Source organism: Chionomys nivalis, chromosome 1 (assembly GCF_950005125.1).
Source record: "Chionomys nivalis chromosome 1, mChiNiv1.1, whole genome shotgun sequence".
In the NCBI taxonomy this organism is placed as follows: domain Eukaryota; kingdom Metazoa; phylum Chordata; class Mammalia; order Rodentia; family Cricetidae; genus Chionomys; species Chionomys nivalis.
The window spans coordinates 160,567,245-160,584,953 of NC_080086.1; the positions used below are offsets into that span (position 1 = coordinate 160,567,245).

Genomic DNA, 17,709 nt, shown 5'->3' on the forward strand with positions numbered 1-17,709 from the left:
AAGCATTAAGGTAAGCAGCAAGCACCTTTCTTCTCCAAAACTATATTGGAATGCTCCCCAGGTCCTTCAGTCCCCTCTATGGGTGCATGGTAAGGTTCAAACTCCTCCGCGTGTTTACCAAGACCTTCCTGGCTCTGCTCCGCACCTGTCTTTCTGCCCTGGCTCCCAAGACAAATGCTGTACCCCAGCAGTCAAACTGGTCCATGCGCCACTCCCTGAGCACACCTTGAGGCGCCCTGCCTGCAAGCCTTTCTCAATCTCTGCCACCTAACATCCTGGTCACGCCAGCTTCCCTCTGAAGACTCCTCCAAGACTTTGCTTTGCTAAGTATTGTACCAATTTGCATGGTCGTCATCTAAGCCGAAAAGAATGAAGGAGTGTTTCCTTCTCCTAGCTTTCCCACGACAAGTCTAGAGTCTGCCAGAAGGAAATAAATAAATAAATACAGAGATCTCTTTCAAGTCAAGCCGAATTAAAAGAATGGATCAAGACTTGGGTGGGTTTAGGATACACTTAAGAATGTCTAGTCAGTTCCTAAAAACTGCCACTAGGCGGCGCCCTCAGTCTCATTCCGACCAAGACGCCTCCAGGTCTTAAAGTTTATTACCTGTCTAACAAGTTTCCTTCCTGCCCTACTGTCCCTTTAAGAAGGTGAACCAGGTGAGGTCGAGGCCCCGCCCCCGTGCTGGCCCCGCCCCCACCCCCGCTTGGCCCGCCTGGCTTGCCCAGTGCCTCGCGACCTGGCCCAGCCGTCGGGGCCGAGGTCCCAGGTCCCGGCCGGCGCCATGGAGCGGCGCTGGCCCCTGGGGCTCGCGCTGCTGCTGCTGCTGCTCTGCGCCCCGCTGCCCCCGGGGGCGCGCACCGAAGAAGGTACAGACCGCCCCCCTTTCCCTATTCCTTTCCCGGCTGGCGGGCAACAGCTTGAAAGAGCTGGCATTCCTGAGGAGGCCCTCCTCTCCGCGCCCCACTCTTTCTCCCTTGGCTTCGCCCCAGTAGTGGGGAGATCGATTGGCTTGGCCAATCCCTGATATTTAACCCCAGACTCCTGCCCATGGGATCAGTCACCCCTACCCTCTGCTGGCCAGCAGTGTTTCATGGGTGGAGAGGGAGTTCCTGACCACAGCCAGGAAGCTGCACTCCTACTGCAGCATCATGGGACCCTCCATGTGCCCACTGCTGAGTTTGCAGCGTTCACAAATCCGAGGTGGAAAGTCTCCTTTTGCCAGCCTAACCAGACCTCAGATAGGCCGACGCTGTGGAAGGATAGGACTTCGGGGGCTCCCAGGTGTAGGGGTCCAACCTTACACTTAAAGTTTTGCAAACCCTCTCCGACTATGCCCCTCCCACTTCCCAAAATCGAAGCTGAGCCTAGAGCCCCACCTCCTATACCCTCGCCTACCAGAGCTCCTACCATTGACAGCAGAAGAAAACTCCACCAAGAGCCCGCTGCCAGGGTCCCGCTCAGGACTACAAAGGCGACGTCCGCCCGTGGCATCCCTCCCGGACCCCTCTGGTGCAGTGTCTGCTGTAGCTCTTCCAACGCTCGCTGTCCTGACTCTGGTTCAAGCACTGGCCCCCAATCCTTGCCCCACTCTTCCTTGCCCCCATTACACCCTGAGAAATCCGCTGTAATCCCTGAAGAGCTTCACTCTTCATTCCTGGACCCCTTGCTTCCTCTGCCTCCGGGTCTCACACTATTAGAAGATGTAGCAGCCTCGGGCTGGGGAGGCCCGGAATACCCAATGTAGGTAGTAGGGCACCTCCTCCCTCTTTGGTGACACCCTCGTTTTCTCCTCATTCAGTCACTTTGATGGACACAAGCAAGGCACAAGGAGAGTTGGGCTGGCTTCTGGATCCCCCGGAGGATGGGGTAAGTGTCTGAAGGACCTGGGAAAGTTCAAGTCTGAAGGCCAGTGGGAAATGGGGTGGAGAGGTGGGTGGAGGAACAGAAAAGAGCAGGAAAAACTGGAAGTGTCTCCTCCAGTGGGGGAGGGGAAGCTGAGTCAGAGCCTCCTGAATGGCACTTGTAGGGGGTGTCAAACTTCACTCCCCTGGGACTAACTCCCTAACATGAAGGTGTGGGGGGGTGAGCTCACCGCCCCTGGTGAGAGCATGCCTATGTTAAAGAAGGCTGTCAGCTGGATGAGGGCAGAGACACCTGGAAATCATCCCCCCGTCTCAGCTCCTTTTCGTTGCACTGGAGTTATGTGGATGGGTTTCAGAACATTAGGGAGCTCCATAAAAGTTTAAATGATGTATGGATTTTTTTTCTTTTTTTCCTAAAGAGGCGAGCCAAAACTTTCACCAAAGTCTTCAAAGGTCCTTTGGCTCCCTCAAACTTAAAAGCTGCCCCCCCCCCCCCCCAAGGCCTCTGAACACTCGGCTTGTTCTCCATCCCTCCCAAGCAGGCTCCAAAAGCACCTCCAGCTCCAAGTCCCTTAGGTGTCCCTAAGTGAGCAGAGGTGAATTTTTAGTGTGTCATTATAAAGAATGTATTCAGGCCTGAAGTCCAGAGACACCCTTGCTGCAACCCAGTAGAGCTGGTCTTGGAGCCACATGGCGATACCTGTGGCTGACTTACTGGTCCTTGATGTAGGCTCTGGATTTCCTCCCCTTACTCCAGCACCTAAAGCATGTGCTGCTGCTGTTTCTGGGTTTAGGGACATTGCTTTCTTTCTCTCTTGGGCTGGAGGTTCGAGGCTCTCCTTTGAGCTCTTCCACAGAGTGGCCTATAATTAGAGTTAATAGACTAAACCATAATGTATCCTGCAGGAGGGGCCATTTGGAAAATCCTGGATTAGGCCAAGTCTAATAGGTGCCTCATCTCATAAACCAGCTAATCACCCACAAAGAAGGCAGCAGGACCATCTGCTGGCTCCCACTGGCCCTTCCTTATGCTCCACCAGCCCCACCCAAATAACTCTTTCCTAATTGAGCCCCAGTGGAAGCAGGGCCCCTTCCCCGGCCCAGTGCGAAAAGCTCTGCTCCCATCCTGCTCTTATCTCCTCCTCTCTTTCTAATACCAATTACATTCATAGAACCGGACTCCCAGAATACACCCGAGTTACAATCCGCAGCTCCTGTGTGTCAAATAAAAGGATTCTTGGTGTTGTTCTTAGATGATAGTTGTCCCCTATCTGTCCCTGCTGGAACTGGAAGAGGCAGTTGTAGCTGGGAACATCTGTTTCCCTAGGCTCTAGCTGCAGCCTTTGCAGTCTGGCTACAGATCTGCCACACATTACTATGACCACCCTGTCCACCTGCCTGTGCCCTATGCTTTTTCCTTGGGCTCCTCAGCAGCGCTCGGCAGTACAGGCTCCAGGTACCCTTTCACCCCAGTTTTATAGCCTTTGGACACTCCTCTTGATCTTTGAACTCTGACATAATGCAAAATTGTGTGTTTCAAGATAGCCCCACCCTACCAATTCTTAATTAGTGAAACTTTTTGTTCTTTGTCATGAGAGCCCACTCACTGGAGTGGAATAAAACCTCAGGATGAACTTTCCTAGGGCCCTAGTCTCTTCTCCATCAGATTATGGGATGGCACCTAAAATATCAGTGGAATGGTTCGTGAAGTGTGTATGCTTCCTTCTTGCTTGCGCAGGCGCCATACTAATCTTCTCTGTATCGTTCCTGTTTTAGTGTATGCCCTGCCAAAGTGAGCACTGTATGCTTCTTTCTTAACTATATCTGGCCGAGGAAATATTTAAGAGAAAGAATGTCACTGATGAAGTACGATATCTGTCCCACCAGCATATAATCAGAGCATCAACAGAGATTAAAGCCCGGAGTGATGCCAAGGACAGAACAGAAAGTCCAAACACAAATCCACATGTCCGTCCGATATTTCCATGTGGATGACCATGGCATTCCAAGTCAATGTGAAAGGATTGCTGGGGACAGAAATACGTCCTACCCTCCCTCTGAGTGAGCCTGTGGAACTGACAGCAGATGATGAATGAACTGGAGAAACACTGTTTTAATTACCTTCATTCACACAGGATGAAGTTCCAGGAAAGTTCAGAGGGCTAAGGCTTGTGTGTCGTCCTGAGCTTTGGAAAGGAGTGGGGGTGGGGAGGCAGTGACAGGCCCAAGTGTAAAATGAACAAAGGAGTCCTGCTGTGTCCATTTGAAAGTCTCTGTGAGCAGCCTTCTTCCTGGTACCGGCTGCTTACAATGTAAATCCCCTCCAAAGATGTAAATGTCTTTTACCAAAGGGCAGCTTGTATGAGCTAATCCTGTATTTATAGTTTTTTCCCCCCAGTAATCATGTCAATGGCCAAATAAGTATATTTTGGGATGTGCACCGGTCCCCAAAAGTATTGATTTGTACAGTACTGACAACTGAATATCTGTAATTTTTGTGACAGAATGAAAGGGAAAACACATCTCCATATCCTCTGAGCAGATACAAAAATAAATTCTGGTGAGATCAAAGTTGAAAATGAAAAAAAAAAAAACCTACCAAAATTTCAAGCCAAAAGATAAAAAGAAATGTATGATCTCGGGCATAACACACAGCCCAAAATTCATGATGTTATCATGTAAAAATGGAAAATGTGTTTTCACATAAATGGTGCCATTAGCAGAAATGTGATATGGCTGAGAATATTAGAAACACACATACCAAGCAAATAATCAGAATCTATAATGCATTTTTTAAAAAGCTCACCCAAGTGAATAGTAGCCGAGTTTAATAAAAACACTAATAGCCAATGAACAAAGGAGAAACCTGCAACCTCCCCCTTCAAAGAAAAATGTGACTGGAAAGGCTAAGTTGCTTTGACCATAGAATTGGCAAAAGATGAAAAGAACATTATTATCCATTCTGACGCGCTTTCTAGAAAATGAACTCTCTTGCCCTTTTTTGTGGAAATGTAAAACTGATAAAGCCTTTGGAGGCCAGTGTAGCAGCTTATAAAAGTCGTGATCTATCTGTGGATTCAGCAATTCTATAGAAATCTTACAATCATCAGTCTGCTTCCCTAACACAAAAACAAACAAATAAAAATCTTAGAAACTAAATAATGACCCAACAATAGGTGGATGATTGAACAGTTATGGTGTACCCATATGAGGGGTGCTGTTTATATATTGCAACAATAGACAGATTTGTATGTATCCTGTAGGCATAATTCCATGGCATCATTAGTTAGAGCAAAGGAAGTTACAGAATAACCCTTGCATAAAAACACAGAACCCTTTAGACAGTTTCTCAGGAAGTTCTGAAATTGGTCTAGAAAGCTTGGTTTCAAGCCATTCAGAATGGCTTCCTCTCAGAATAAAAGTTTAAGGACTGGGGAGACCTCATCTTTGTTAGTCCATTTCTAACCTACTAACATAAGCAGAAATATGAAGATTAAGAGCATAAATTCTGAACCTGAAGTGCCTGGCTTCATATTCCAACTCTGTCTCCCAATATCTAAGGAAGTCCCTCAGATACTGGGCAGGTTACTCCATACTGGCCCTGTATCCGTGGCCTGTGGGGAGCTAGAGTGGTGCCAGCCATTACGATCACTAAATTTAAAAATTCAATGTTAAAAAAAGACAAGGGACAGACGAGACAGTCCTGGGAGTCCGGCTTGCTGTTGAGATGTTGGTGATGACTCCAACTAGAAGGACTATTGTAGACCATTCCGTGCTTGTCCCTGTCCTCCAATGGCAGAGGGGCCTTTAACTATTTGAAAAATAAGGCTCTGAACTAACTGGCAGGTGGATTTTGAATGAACTTTAGCTTTGCCTTTGGTGGTACCTGACAATTCTGCTGATTAAATAAGTCAAAATTCCTGCTATACTTTTTTATTTAAAGCACATGAAATTAAGGGACCGACCAGATCTGGCTAGGATGTAAAAGGGTTTGTTACCTTATCTGCCCCGAAACACTTTAGGTACTCTCCTGGGGCTGAGAGGTTCAGTAAGGCAGGAATAGGTCACCTTGACCTGGGAGCTCTGACTCCAACCCCCTCTTCATGAGCTCTGGTCACTGAGTCTGATCCTTTTCTTGCAGTGGAGTGAGGTGCAACAGATGCTGAATGGGACACCCCTGTACATGTACCAGGACTGCCCAGTACAGGAAAGTGGGGACACTAACCACTGGCTTCGCTCCAACTGGATTTACCGAGGCGAGGAAGCTTCACGTGTCCATGTAGAGCTGCAGTTCACTGTGCGGGACTGTAAGAGTTTCCCAGGGGGAGCTGGGCCTATGGGATGCAAGGAGACCTTCAACCTTCTCTACATGGAGAGCGACCAGGATGTGGGCATTCAGCTCCGACGGCCTTTGTTCCAAAAGGTACTGCCGTTCCTTCATGCCTTCCCATCCCTTATGTAGATCCTTACTGCGATCCTCACCGTGATCCAGCTCAGCCAAGGAGAAACAGGGCGCGGATGTAGAATAAGGGAAAGAATGCAGGACAGCATACCAGAAAGGCTGAACTGAGTATCACTGGCTATGCTCTGACTTTAAGGGCATCGTTTAGCCTCTCTGAACATTGGTTACCTCATCATATAATAGCCTTGTTACTTGCATCCATTGAAATAGCATGATGCCATGGTGGAGAGGGGAAGTATAGTGTGGGGGTTTTCAGACATTTTACCTCAGTACCCATCATGTTATTATGTAACATGCCCCCAAGAGTAGGCTGGAACTACACAGGACAGTTCCTGGCTGCCAATCACTAGTGCCATGACATTCTTTCATAACGTGGAAGCATGCTAGAAAGCAAAACCATCTGTGCTTATGTAGGATGTGCTCTCATTTCTTTCCAAAGAGTGAAGGTTGTAAAGTTTGTTATTGGTAATAAATTAGTTATGACACACTCTGTAACTGATCACCTCGTTGGCACCAAGCTCAGGAATACCTCCCAGCAGTGGAAAATTTTATGGTCTGTAGCATTCCACTGCCTGGGATCCAATCCTAGGTCCGTTGTGTTATGGGATCCAATCCTAGCTCCTCTGTGTCATTGTAGAAGGACTAATTTGTTATAGCCTTAATTTCTTCTTCTGTTAAGTAAGATGGTAAGACATCTTGTCTCACAGAATTATTGCATGAGCTAAACAGCATGTCTACAAAATGGTTACCCTGTGCCCTGGCACATCAAGCTCTTCCATCATGGTTATGTGAATTGGGTGTTGCTTATCCATAATGCTTAGGGTCTGAAGTGTTTCAGGTTTCAGACTTTGGAATATTTATATAGACATTAGGGATGAGACCCAATTTGTTGTAAGAAGCCACGTGGCAGTGGCTGACTGGCAAAATTTTGGCATGCCTATCTCTGGCGGCGGCTCCATGACTTCTCCTTGACTCCACTTCCTTTCTCCCAGAATTCAGTTTAGTTTTGCCCACCTAGCTCTACACTACCCTATCAGGCCAAGCCAGTTCTCTTTATTAATTAACCAATCGATTGTATTCACAGCATACAGAGGGGAAACCCTTTTCTGTTTAAATAAAAAGAAAGGTTTTAACTTTAACATAATAAAATTACATAAAAGAGTTATCAGGCAAGAATTACAGTTACAGTATTTATATCTACTTTCTACCTATTCTTCAACTCCATCAAAGACTCCCAAAGGGTATAATATTACCTAAGTAAACAGGAAATGCATTATAAGCAACTTCCAAAACTCTAGAACTGACAGGGACATCTCACTGCTTGGACAGTCACCCAAAGTTCTTCTGCACCATTGGGGCATTTATCTTCAGCCTACAGGCTCATACTATCCAGCAGACTTTTCCATGAAGCAAGAAATTTTAAAGACAGTTCCACCTATATTGACAGTTTGTCGGTCACTTTCTTCTGAGTCCTGCAGAATGCCTAGGGGACTCTTTCTATTCTTTCATGAAGCAAGAACCCCAAAGGACTGTCTCACCTTTAGGCAAGTTCAGCAGTCATTTCTCTGTGGGTCCTACATGTCCAGTTCACATAGCATAGCATTAAGTAGTCCAGGCAAGAGCAGTTTCTTATCCAAATAGTTAACCAACTCCATAAAGAGCCTCTTCAGTGCCTATCATCCTCTTGAAGTAGATTGGTGCTGCCAGCAGCAGATGTGTCTCACAGTCATGAAAAGTCCTAAGTTCTTAAACATTTTAAATGTCATATTCTGTAGTCTTTGAAAGGTATGAAGAATGTCTATCCATCTTAAATAATATCTGTACATCTAGAAAATTTAACTAACATGACTACAAGCTTGACTTATAGATGATTATCTATTAACCTATATTTCTTAATTATACATTACATTTTTAAATGAGCTGCACAAATACAATACCTTAATCAAGAGCAGAAATATATATACACAGTATAACAAAATTGACCTTAAATTTGTATCAATAAACCAAGATCCATGCAAATCTCTATAGCATATCCACCTTTAAATGTAAAGAAACATTTATAAACAATATTTGGGAATATGGCATAGTTCTTTACAAACTGCTTCCTGCTGTTTATTGGGCAAAGTAATTTATTGAGGTGTGTTCATGGTGACTTTTCAGGGGGTCTTGGTCCATCAAACCACATCAGTCTAGAAGGATTCCACAGGTTCTCATTCTCTGTGGAAACATCTTTTCCAAATCAACATATCCTTAGACCCAAATTTCAGAATCAAGATACCATTAAAATACATAGGTGGGTTTAGCTTAGCAGTCCATACAATGAAATGTCTCTCTGTACTTAGCTCCTTCTCAGTCAAAAAATTCAAAGAAAACACAATAGTATACATAATCTAAACTCTATGAATTTTCCATTTTTATATGGCTTATTTTTCTTTACTTTTTAAAATCTTAAATGATTTACTTCTTTTCCAACTCTCTGTACTTCTTCTCTCTCCCAAGTATGTACATTTATCCAACACTGTGACCCATTTAGAAGTCTTTTTTAAAATCTGGATTTGTCTTTATTATGTATCCTTTTCTGATCAGAAGTGCTTCTTAAAATGCTAAGCCTTTTTAATGAACTTAAGTGGTGGCATTGCTAGGGGAAATATGGCACTGCTTGCTTGTTCCACCCAGTCCAACGTGGCAGACACATGTTTGCTGCCTCCGAGAGCCATGTACATTGCCCCATTTTTAGTCACACAATGGGTCTAAGTTGCCATTAAGCAAGTTGTAGCATTCTACTCACAGAGCCCATTTAAATTCTGGCCTCCTGAAAGAGCCAGAGGTTGCACTAGCAACACGGCCCAGAAAGCTGGCATTCCAAAACAGTGTGACTTTATCTGTTACTGTTGAATCAGGAAAACCTCTCTTAAAAGAGCCATGCCTCTCGCCTGCTTCTAGCAAACAGCACACCCAAGAAAATGCCGCTACCAAACCATGCTTAACTCTGTTCTTTTTTGTCTAGGATTCCTTTTTAAGCTTTCTCAGGTTTTACATAGATTTAGTCAACCATGCTAGAGCCCCAATTTGTAAGAAGCTACTTGTTCATTTCATAGCCATCCAGACTCCTAAAATAATCACATAGAAACTATATCAATTAAATCATTGCTTGGCCTATTAGCTCTAGCTTCTTATTGGCTAGCTTTTACATATTAATTTAGCCCATTTCTATTCATCTGTATAGCGCCACGTGGTAGTGGCTTATCTGCAAAGGTTCAGCATTTCTGTCTCTGGCAGGGGCTCCATGACTTCTCCTTGACTCCACCTCCTTTCTCCCAGCATTCAGTTTAGTTTTCCCCACCTAGCTCTACCCTATCAGGCCAAGCCAGTTTTCTTTATTAATTAACCAATCGTAATCACAGCATACAGAGGGCAATCCCACATCATCAATTCTAATCATAAATTTCATTTATGTTTTATATATGCCTTATATGTGTATCTTGAAGTACTTTTATACAAATTATAGTATGAGTGCATTATTGTTGTGTTCCATCATTTGAGATCATATATAGACATTTCCATTTATAGCACACTGTAGGCATTGGCAGGCTTGAAAGTACTTTAGGTGGATTTGTGCATTATAGGTAGTCAACCAATATGAAACCGCACATTGTTTGTTATGAAGGGATGAAGCACAGGCTTGCCATCATTCCTCTTCCCCCTTAGGTGACGACAGTGGCTGCAGACCAGAGCTTCACCATCAGAGACCTGGCATCTGGCGCTGTGAAGCTGAATGTTGAGCGTTGCTCCTTGGGGCGCCTAACCCACCGTGGCCTCTACCTAGCTTTCCACAACCCAGGTTCCTGTGTGGCTCTGGTGTCTGTAAGAGTGTTCTACCAGCGCTGTGCAGAGACTGTGCATGGCTTGGCCCACTTCCCTGGCACTCTCCCTGGACCTGGAGGGTTGGTAGAAGTGGCTGGAACCTGCCTCTCCCATGCACAGTTCAGCCCAGGCTCCTCGGGTACACCACGGATGCACTGCAGCCCTGACGGCGAGTGGCTGGTGCCTGTGGGCCAGTGCCACTGCGAGCCTGGCTATGAGGAAAGCAGTGGTGGCGTGGGATGCACTGGTAAGACATGGGGTGGCAGGAAGCCCCAGAGACCACCTGGGTGGGACTTCAATGTGCCAAAAAAGGGCTTCATTTCCACGATGTTAACCTGAATGACATGTCCGTTTGGGTGTTCCAGTTTCAGGGAGTGGGGTAAAGGGTGTGTAGGGTTGGTTTGTCGTATAAAAAACAAAACAACAAAAAACATGGTTCTGCTTCTCTCTGTAGCCTGCCCTGTTGGCTCCTACCGAAGGGACATGGAAACACTCCATTGTCTCAAGTGCCCCCAACATAGCACAGCAGTGTCTGAGGGGGCTACCATCTGTACCTGTGAGAATGGACATTACCGAGCCCCTGGGGAGGGCCCCCAAGAAGCATGTACACGTAAGTCTTGAAGCCAGGGCCTGGCAATGTGGCCACAGTTACTGGGCCCTCTTTGGGGCCACGACTTCCCAGAGCTTACCAAGTAGTGGAAACCCAGTGAATCAGTGCTGATTATAGCTCTTCCCTGCTCTCTGTTCTCTCTTTCTCTCTCAAGTGCAGAGATGTGGTTACACTACTTCCTCTTTGGTAGAAGTCAAATCTGTCATGAGGGCTTTGGAGAACAGCAGTGATTGGGATGATAGACAGAAGCAGGGGTCAGCAGCTAAGGTGAGGGCAAAATGGACATCTATTTAATGGTTCTTCTCCCACAGGTCCTCCATCGGCTCCCCAAAATCTGAGCTTCTCTGCATCAGGGACTCAGCTCTCCCTGCGCTGGGAGCCCCCCAGAGATACAGGGGGACGCCATGATATCAGATACAGCGTGGAGTGCTTGCAGTGTCGAGGCATTGCACAGGATGGGGGTCCCTGCCAACCCTGTGGCAAAGGCGTGCGCTTCACCCCCGGGGCTTCAGGACTCACCGAATCTACTGTGCAAGTTGAAGGCCTTGAGCCTTATGCCAACTACACATTCACCATCAAATCCCAAAACAGAGTGTCAGGACTGGACAGCTCCAGCCCCAGCACTGCCTCCCTCAGCATCAACATGGGGCATGCAGGTGAGGAGCCTGCCCCAGACCACAGGGCTGAGTGATGGGCCGGAGGCAGCGGAGGTGCAACTTAAATTATTCCTACTTTCCTTCCAAACTCAACCCTGTCATTCTGGATGTCTAGAGTCACTCTCTGGCCTGTCCCTGAGGCTGGTGAAGAAAGAACCGAGGCAGCTGGAGCTGGCTTGGGCAGGGTCCCGACCGCGAAATCCTGGAGGGAATCTGAGCTATGAGCTGCATGTGCTGAACCAGGTCAGGATAAACGTGAGCAAAGGTCTTGGACCTTACTGCGGCACACACACACACACACACACCGTGCCCAGGTCCTTCCACGCCTGCCTATCTTTACCAAGGCTGCCTCAACACAGCCTCATTAATGCAAGTCCCACCCACAGGATGAAGAATGGCACCAGATGGTTCTGGAACCCAGGGTCTTGTTGACAAAACTACAGCCAGACACCACATACATTGTGAGAGTACGAACACTGACCCCACTGGGCCCTGGTCCTTTCTCTCCCGACCATGAGTTTCGGACGAGTCCACCAGGTAGGTTATCTATCTCTTATCCTACCCAAACATTTATCATCTAATGGAGGCACATCGGCTCGTATTGTTTTAATGGCCCTTGCTCTTCTCTGTATATATGCACACACGTGTCCCCTCAATAATCTCTGTAAAGAGAGACATAGACCCAATGCCCTCTTGACAACTGACTGCGGGTATACACTCGGGACCCTACCTTTTAACCTCTATCACCCCTAAGGACTATGAACCCCCAGACTTCTGATTCATATGCCCAGTTTCCAGGAGCCTGACTGGAGGAGAGATCGTGGCCATCATCTTTGGAGTGCTGCTTGGAATAGCTCTGCTGATTGGGATTTATGTCTTCCGTTCAAGGTGCTGGCTCTGTCCTCCCCACCCACTTTTCTGGGGTCCCTCTGCCTTGTTAGAAGCCCTGTCTGTACCCCCACATGATCCTCCTGTTCCTAAAACCACAGCTCAGATGTTCCCCATGCCCAGCTCTCATGTCTGTGACAAATTTAGTCAGAGACCACTGAGATTTTCCTGGGTCCCTGAAAAATTTGTCCTACCTCCACAGGAGGGGCCAGCGGCAGAGACAGCAGAGGCAGCGTGAACGTGCCACCAATGTTGATCGAGGTGAGGCAAAAGTTTCTCTATGTGTGTGTGTGAGAAGGAGAGAGAGAGAGAGAGAGATGCCCAGGTCAACTCTGGGAATGTGGGAGGGATATATTCTCCCTAGGGCTCTTATATTTTGCCACCTTATTAATTTTGGTTAATTAACTTTGCTGTGATAGCAGTCAGCAGCTCCAATGCAATTATCTACTAGCTCTTGGTACCAGTGCACAGCCACCTTGGGCTCTGTGGTGGCCAGGTCTATGAGCAGAGGCCAGGCAGGAAGGGGTTAAAGTCCACTGAGACATGTGGGCTTCTTGCTTGTCACCTCATTAGGTGGCTGGCAAGAGGGAAAGGCCTGCTGTCTATCTGAGTAGTTGGCATTGAAGGAAGGCTCCATCTGGGAGTGAATGAGGTGTAAGTGACTCAGACAGCATGGGGTCAGAAGCTGGGACCAAGTCATAGGAAGATTGGGTAACTCCGGACAGAATTTACGCCAGAGTCTGAGTTCCGGCCACCACCGTAGGCCCTGAACAGTCATACAGAAGCGTAGAGCATAGACCAGAAAAGGGCTGGAATATGGAGGCTTCACTGAAAGAACACAGGTTTTGTCTACTTGAGCTAAAGCCAGGCTCACCTCAGAGAGCAGAGAAGTATCAAGAACGGGCTTAGCTGTCTGCCCTTCTTCCTAGCCCCCATGCTCTGATTCCTGAAGTATATGCTGCAGTGGCTGAGCCCTCTCGTCCTCCCTAGAGGACAAGCTGTGGTTAAAACCCTATGTGGACCTCCAGGCCTATGAGGACCCTGCACAGGGAGCCTTAGATTTTGCCCAGGAACTGGACCCAACCTGGCTGATTGTGGACACGGTCATAGGGGAAGGTAAGTCCTGCTGTGATCCCAGCTGGTCCCCTCTGTGTGGTAGCACATGGCTGCCATCAGGTTCCTTTCTTCAAGCCTGAGGTCCCAGATGAGTCCATGTCTGCTGGATCCTGTATCCTCCTTGAACTGCTATGCCCTGGAGCAGCCTCTGCCTCCTACGCACTTTGCTCTGTGGTTATGGGGTTTCTGATAAAGAACATTAAACACATCATCTCTGCCCCTAGCAGTGTCACCATGTCAAGTGCAGGTTGTTCTCAGATGGTTCCCAAAGTAGGAGAGAGTCAGAGCCTCCCTAAGTGAGCATTCCATCCCATCAGGAGCCCAGTGTCCTCGGGCTGCCCCAATCCCCTGGGTCACCAGGGAAAATAGATCTCAACAGAAAACAAGGCTTGGCAGTGTCCTTGTCAGTGAGGCAGCTGAGCCAGCACTGTGCCCAGGGAGTTCATTCACAGGAAACAGGCAGGCCCCCTGTGACTTGGGCCCTAGCCCTGGACCAGTTTGTCCTTCATAAACACGGCTCATCCCTTTGCATTTAGTGAGTGCTTACTTAACATAAGCCGAGCATGCTAGCCATGAAAGATAGTGGTGGGTAGGCTGCAGTGGTTAGGTTCTCCAGAAGGGGCAACCTGAGCTCTGTCCTTCCTCAGATGGCCAGTGAGGAGAGACTGGGCCTAGAGGTGTCACTGTCTGATCGCATCAGGTCATAACCTTATTTTCATCCCACCTAGGAGAGTTTGGGGAAGTGTATCGGGGAGCCCTGAGATTCCCCAGCCAAGACTGCAAGACTGTGGCCATTAAGACCTTGAAAGATACATCCCCAGATGGCCAGTGGTGGAATTTCCTTCGAGAAGCAACTATCATGGGCCAGTTCAACCACCCACACATTCTACGCCTAGAAGGTGTCGTCACAAAAAGTATGTAGGTCATCCCCAGGAACTGGAGTAGAACGTGTGGGAAGGGGGAGAGGGGTGGGAGCCATGGAGGAGGAGAGTAGATGTCAAAGGAAGGAAACCTGGACCTGGGTGTGATGCATGTGCTGTGTCTCAGGAAAGCCCATCATGATCGTCACAGAGTTTATGGAAAATGGAGCCCTGGATGCCTTTCTAAAGGTGAGACAGGCAGAGTATACACTCAGGAGAGGTCACCCCATGGAGCCCCATGCCTTGTGGGAACCTGTTCATCCTCTGATGTATATATTCACCCTATACAGGAACGGGAGGATCAGCTAGCTCCTGGCCAGCTAGTGGCTATGCTGCTGGGCATAGCATCCGGCATGAACTACCTCAGTGGCCACAATTATGTCCATAGAGACCTGGCTGCCAGAAATATCTTGGTAAATCAGAACTTATGCTGTAAGGTGTCCGACTTTGGTTTAACCCGCCTCCTGGATGACTTTGATGGCACCTATGAAACCCAGGTTAGAGCCCCATCCACACTCACATGTACAACCCATCTGATGGTTCGTGCACAAGGACGAGGCCCGATCCCCTTTCCGCATAGCTTTGTACTCAGCCGTGCCGTGTCTCCTTAGGGAGGAAAGATCCCCATCCGTTGGACAGCCCCAGAAGCTATCGCGCATCGGATCTTCACCACAGCCAGTGATGTGTGGAGCTTTGGGATTGTAATGTGGGAAGTGCTGAGCTTTGGTGACAAGCCTTATGGGGAGATGAACAATCAAGAGGTAAGCCTGGACTGTTTCCCCATGTCATCCCTGACACACCTCCTCTCTGCTAAATTCCCTAACATGGCCTTTTCCAACTCCAATTTTGGGCACTACTTCCTGTGGCCCCTTCTGTTACTTCTTTACTCATTACACATCTACCCTGGTCAGGGTTGCTTAGAGATTAGAGCTCAATAATTTTTCTGTGATTTCCTAGTGGATGTAACTTCTTTCCTTGGTATCTCTCCCTGTCTTCTGCTACAGGTGATGAAAAGCATCGAAGAAGGGTACCGGTTGCCCCCTCCTGTTGACTGCCCTGCCCCTCTATATGAACTCATGAAGAACTGCTGGGCTTATGACCGGGCCCGTCGGCCCCACTTCCTCCAGCTGCAGGCACATCTGGAACAGTTGCTTACTGACCCCCATTCCCTAAGGACCATTGCCAACTTTGACCCCAGGTAAGTATGTTCAGAAGGATGGGGGTTGGGAGCATAAATCTGGAAAAATAAAAATGAATATTCGATCCTATCCACTGAGTGCTGGGCCCTGGGGAGCTCTGGACAGAATCCGGCATATGAGACAGCACCCAGTCCATGCCCCTTGGGAAAGCCCAGGCTCACAGAGGTAGGATCCCATCTATCATGAGTTTTCAATGGCATGATTTAAAAAGAGTTAGCTCTAGATTACCAACCTCATTCTATTTCCCCTTGAATCTATAGTCACTATTCTTTGTCACTCCCACTGTGTTCCATTGTGACTGGGACCCCACCTCTGGTGTTCCTGTGGCCATTTGAGACTTGGGAAACTTTCTTTTCCTCATATATATATATATATTCTTGCACGTGGAGGAAAGACTTAGAGATCTGACAAATCTTGGAGGACCTACTGGTGCAAGCTCTTTGCTGAAGCCTGGCACCTGCTCCTGAGAGCTTAGGCAGCTAGACTGGGGTAGGGACAGGAGGCAGTCTGAGTCCACCTCTGACTACATGGTCAGCTGAGGAATGACACAGATCACAGACAGTACACAATGATGGCAGCATCCAGTTCAGAGCCAGCAGCCCTGGGAGCGGGGAAACAGCCGAGATCAGTACAGAGGACCAGCCGTGCTGAGAAGGTAGGACTCTGTGAGAACAAGAAATGTTGACCAGTTTCCCAAAATTGTATTTTATCAAAAACATGGCCAGAATGTAGAGAATGAAGTGGAAGGGGGGGTCGAGTCAGGGAGCCAGGAAAGGCTTTATCGGGTAAGACAGCCTGGTGTACTGGCCTCTGTATCAAACCCACCATATATAACCTTGTTTCTGGGAGAGACTGTTTTCCATGTTCCTTCCAGCTTTTGAGACTATCTTTTGGAGCACAGCTCCCTCGGACGCTGGAGACCGTGTGTGCTAATCTTTCTGGAATGCTGGATATTTTTTCCCCCAGCAGATTTACTTTGCTAATGGTTTTTGGCTCTGGCTGGCTTTCCTACAGGAACACTCATTGTATTGTGGCTATCACAGCGTAATAATAACAGTCGGGAGGTGAATGTGGCAAGTGAGGGCTGCTTCTAGGTGGCCATCTTAGGAAAAGTCAAGAAAGCATCTTGCTGCAGGCCCCTTCTTCTGTTTTTTGATTTATCTTAGTCAGGATGCATTCATGTCTAAAGGGCTGGGAATTCTCTTCCCTAGGGATACCCATAGCATCCACATTCGCTAGATCTATCCATGGAACCAAGTCAGTCAGCCGCCTACCCGCTGCTGTGAGCAGAGCATACCAGGAAACGGGTCAGGAAGTAGGCTCAGACAGTATTATGTGCAGCCAGTTTATGTGCAGAGCCTAGATGAGCTATATGCAAGCGTCACATTCAGTGCTTGCTGCAGTGTGATGGCCCAGGCCAACCAGCTCCTGTACTCCAGGGTGACCCTCCGCCTGCCCAGCCTGAGTGGCTCTGATGGGATCCCGTACCGAAGTGTCTCTGAGTGGCTCGAGTCCATTCGCATGAAGCGCTACATCCTGCACTTCCGCTCGGCTGGACTGGACACCATGGAGTGTGTGCTGGAGCTGACAGCTGAGTAAGGAATCTGGGGCCAGGCAGCCTGGGCATGGGAGGGTGACTGTGGTCTGAGCCTCGAGACTCAAGGCCTCCCTTCCTTCTTCTATAGGGACCTGACGCAGATGGGAATCACACTGCCGGGCCACCAGAAACGCATTCTCTGCAGTATTCAAGGATTTAAGGACTGAATGGCCACCCAAAAGATGCTTCTTCCCTCTACCCCCTCCACGAGCAAAGACAGGGCCACTCCCTGAGCCTTTCCTCAGCCTACGAGATGTAGGTTATTGGTGCTGCTCCTGCCCATTCAATCAGGACTCTTGCCTTTGGAGGAAGGAGCCTTTGTTTATAAAAGGGAGGTGGGAGGTACAAGTGAAGGGGATTGTGGGTGGGTGAGTGCTGGGGAAGGGTTTAATATATATACTTATATATGTATTATCTATTTTTGTAAATAAACAAGAGTTGAGTTTTCATCCCTACCCGTGATCTCTCCCCCCACCCCCCACCCCAAGTCCCTCTATTTCAACCCCAGGAGTTGAAGTGTTATCAAAGAAG

The 17,709-nt window shown here is 47.9% G+C and overlaps 1 protein-coding gene and 1 non-coding gene across 2 annotated transcripts; one reads left to right on the top strand and one right to left on the bottom strand.

The window, feature by feature from the left end:
- Positions 1-769: 769 nt before the first annotated feature.
- On the top strand, positions 770-17,530 carry Epha1 (EPH receptor A1). The gene is made up of 18 exons (XM_057774432.1): positions 770-870; positions 1,803-1,870; positions 6,008-6,289; positions 10,037-10,439; positions 10,647-10,802; positions 11,114-11,458; positions 11,574-11,701; positions 11,845-11,995; positions 12,250-12,346; positions 12,549-12,607; positions 13,337-13,462; positions 14,191-14,376; positions 14,510-14,571; positions 14,673-14,879; positions 14,994-15,143; positions 15,387-15,580; positions 17,021-17,176; positions 17,267-17,530. Exons 1-18 carry the CDS (start codon positions 786-788, stop codon positions 17,343-17,345), a joined length of 2,934 nt encoding a protein of 977 aa, XP_057630415.1. The 5' UTR covers positions 770-785; the 3' UTR covers positions 17,346-17,530.
- On the bottom strand, positions 3,563-3,664 carry LOC130889607 (U6 spliceosomal RNA). Its single transcript, XR_009058612.1, has one exon. It is a non-coding gene; the product is annotated as a U6 spliceosomal RNA (small nuclear RNA).
- Positions 17,531-17,709: the final 179 nt, after the last annotated feature.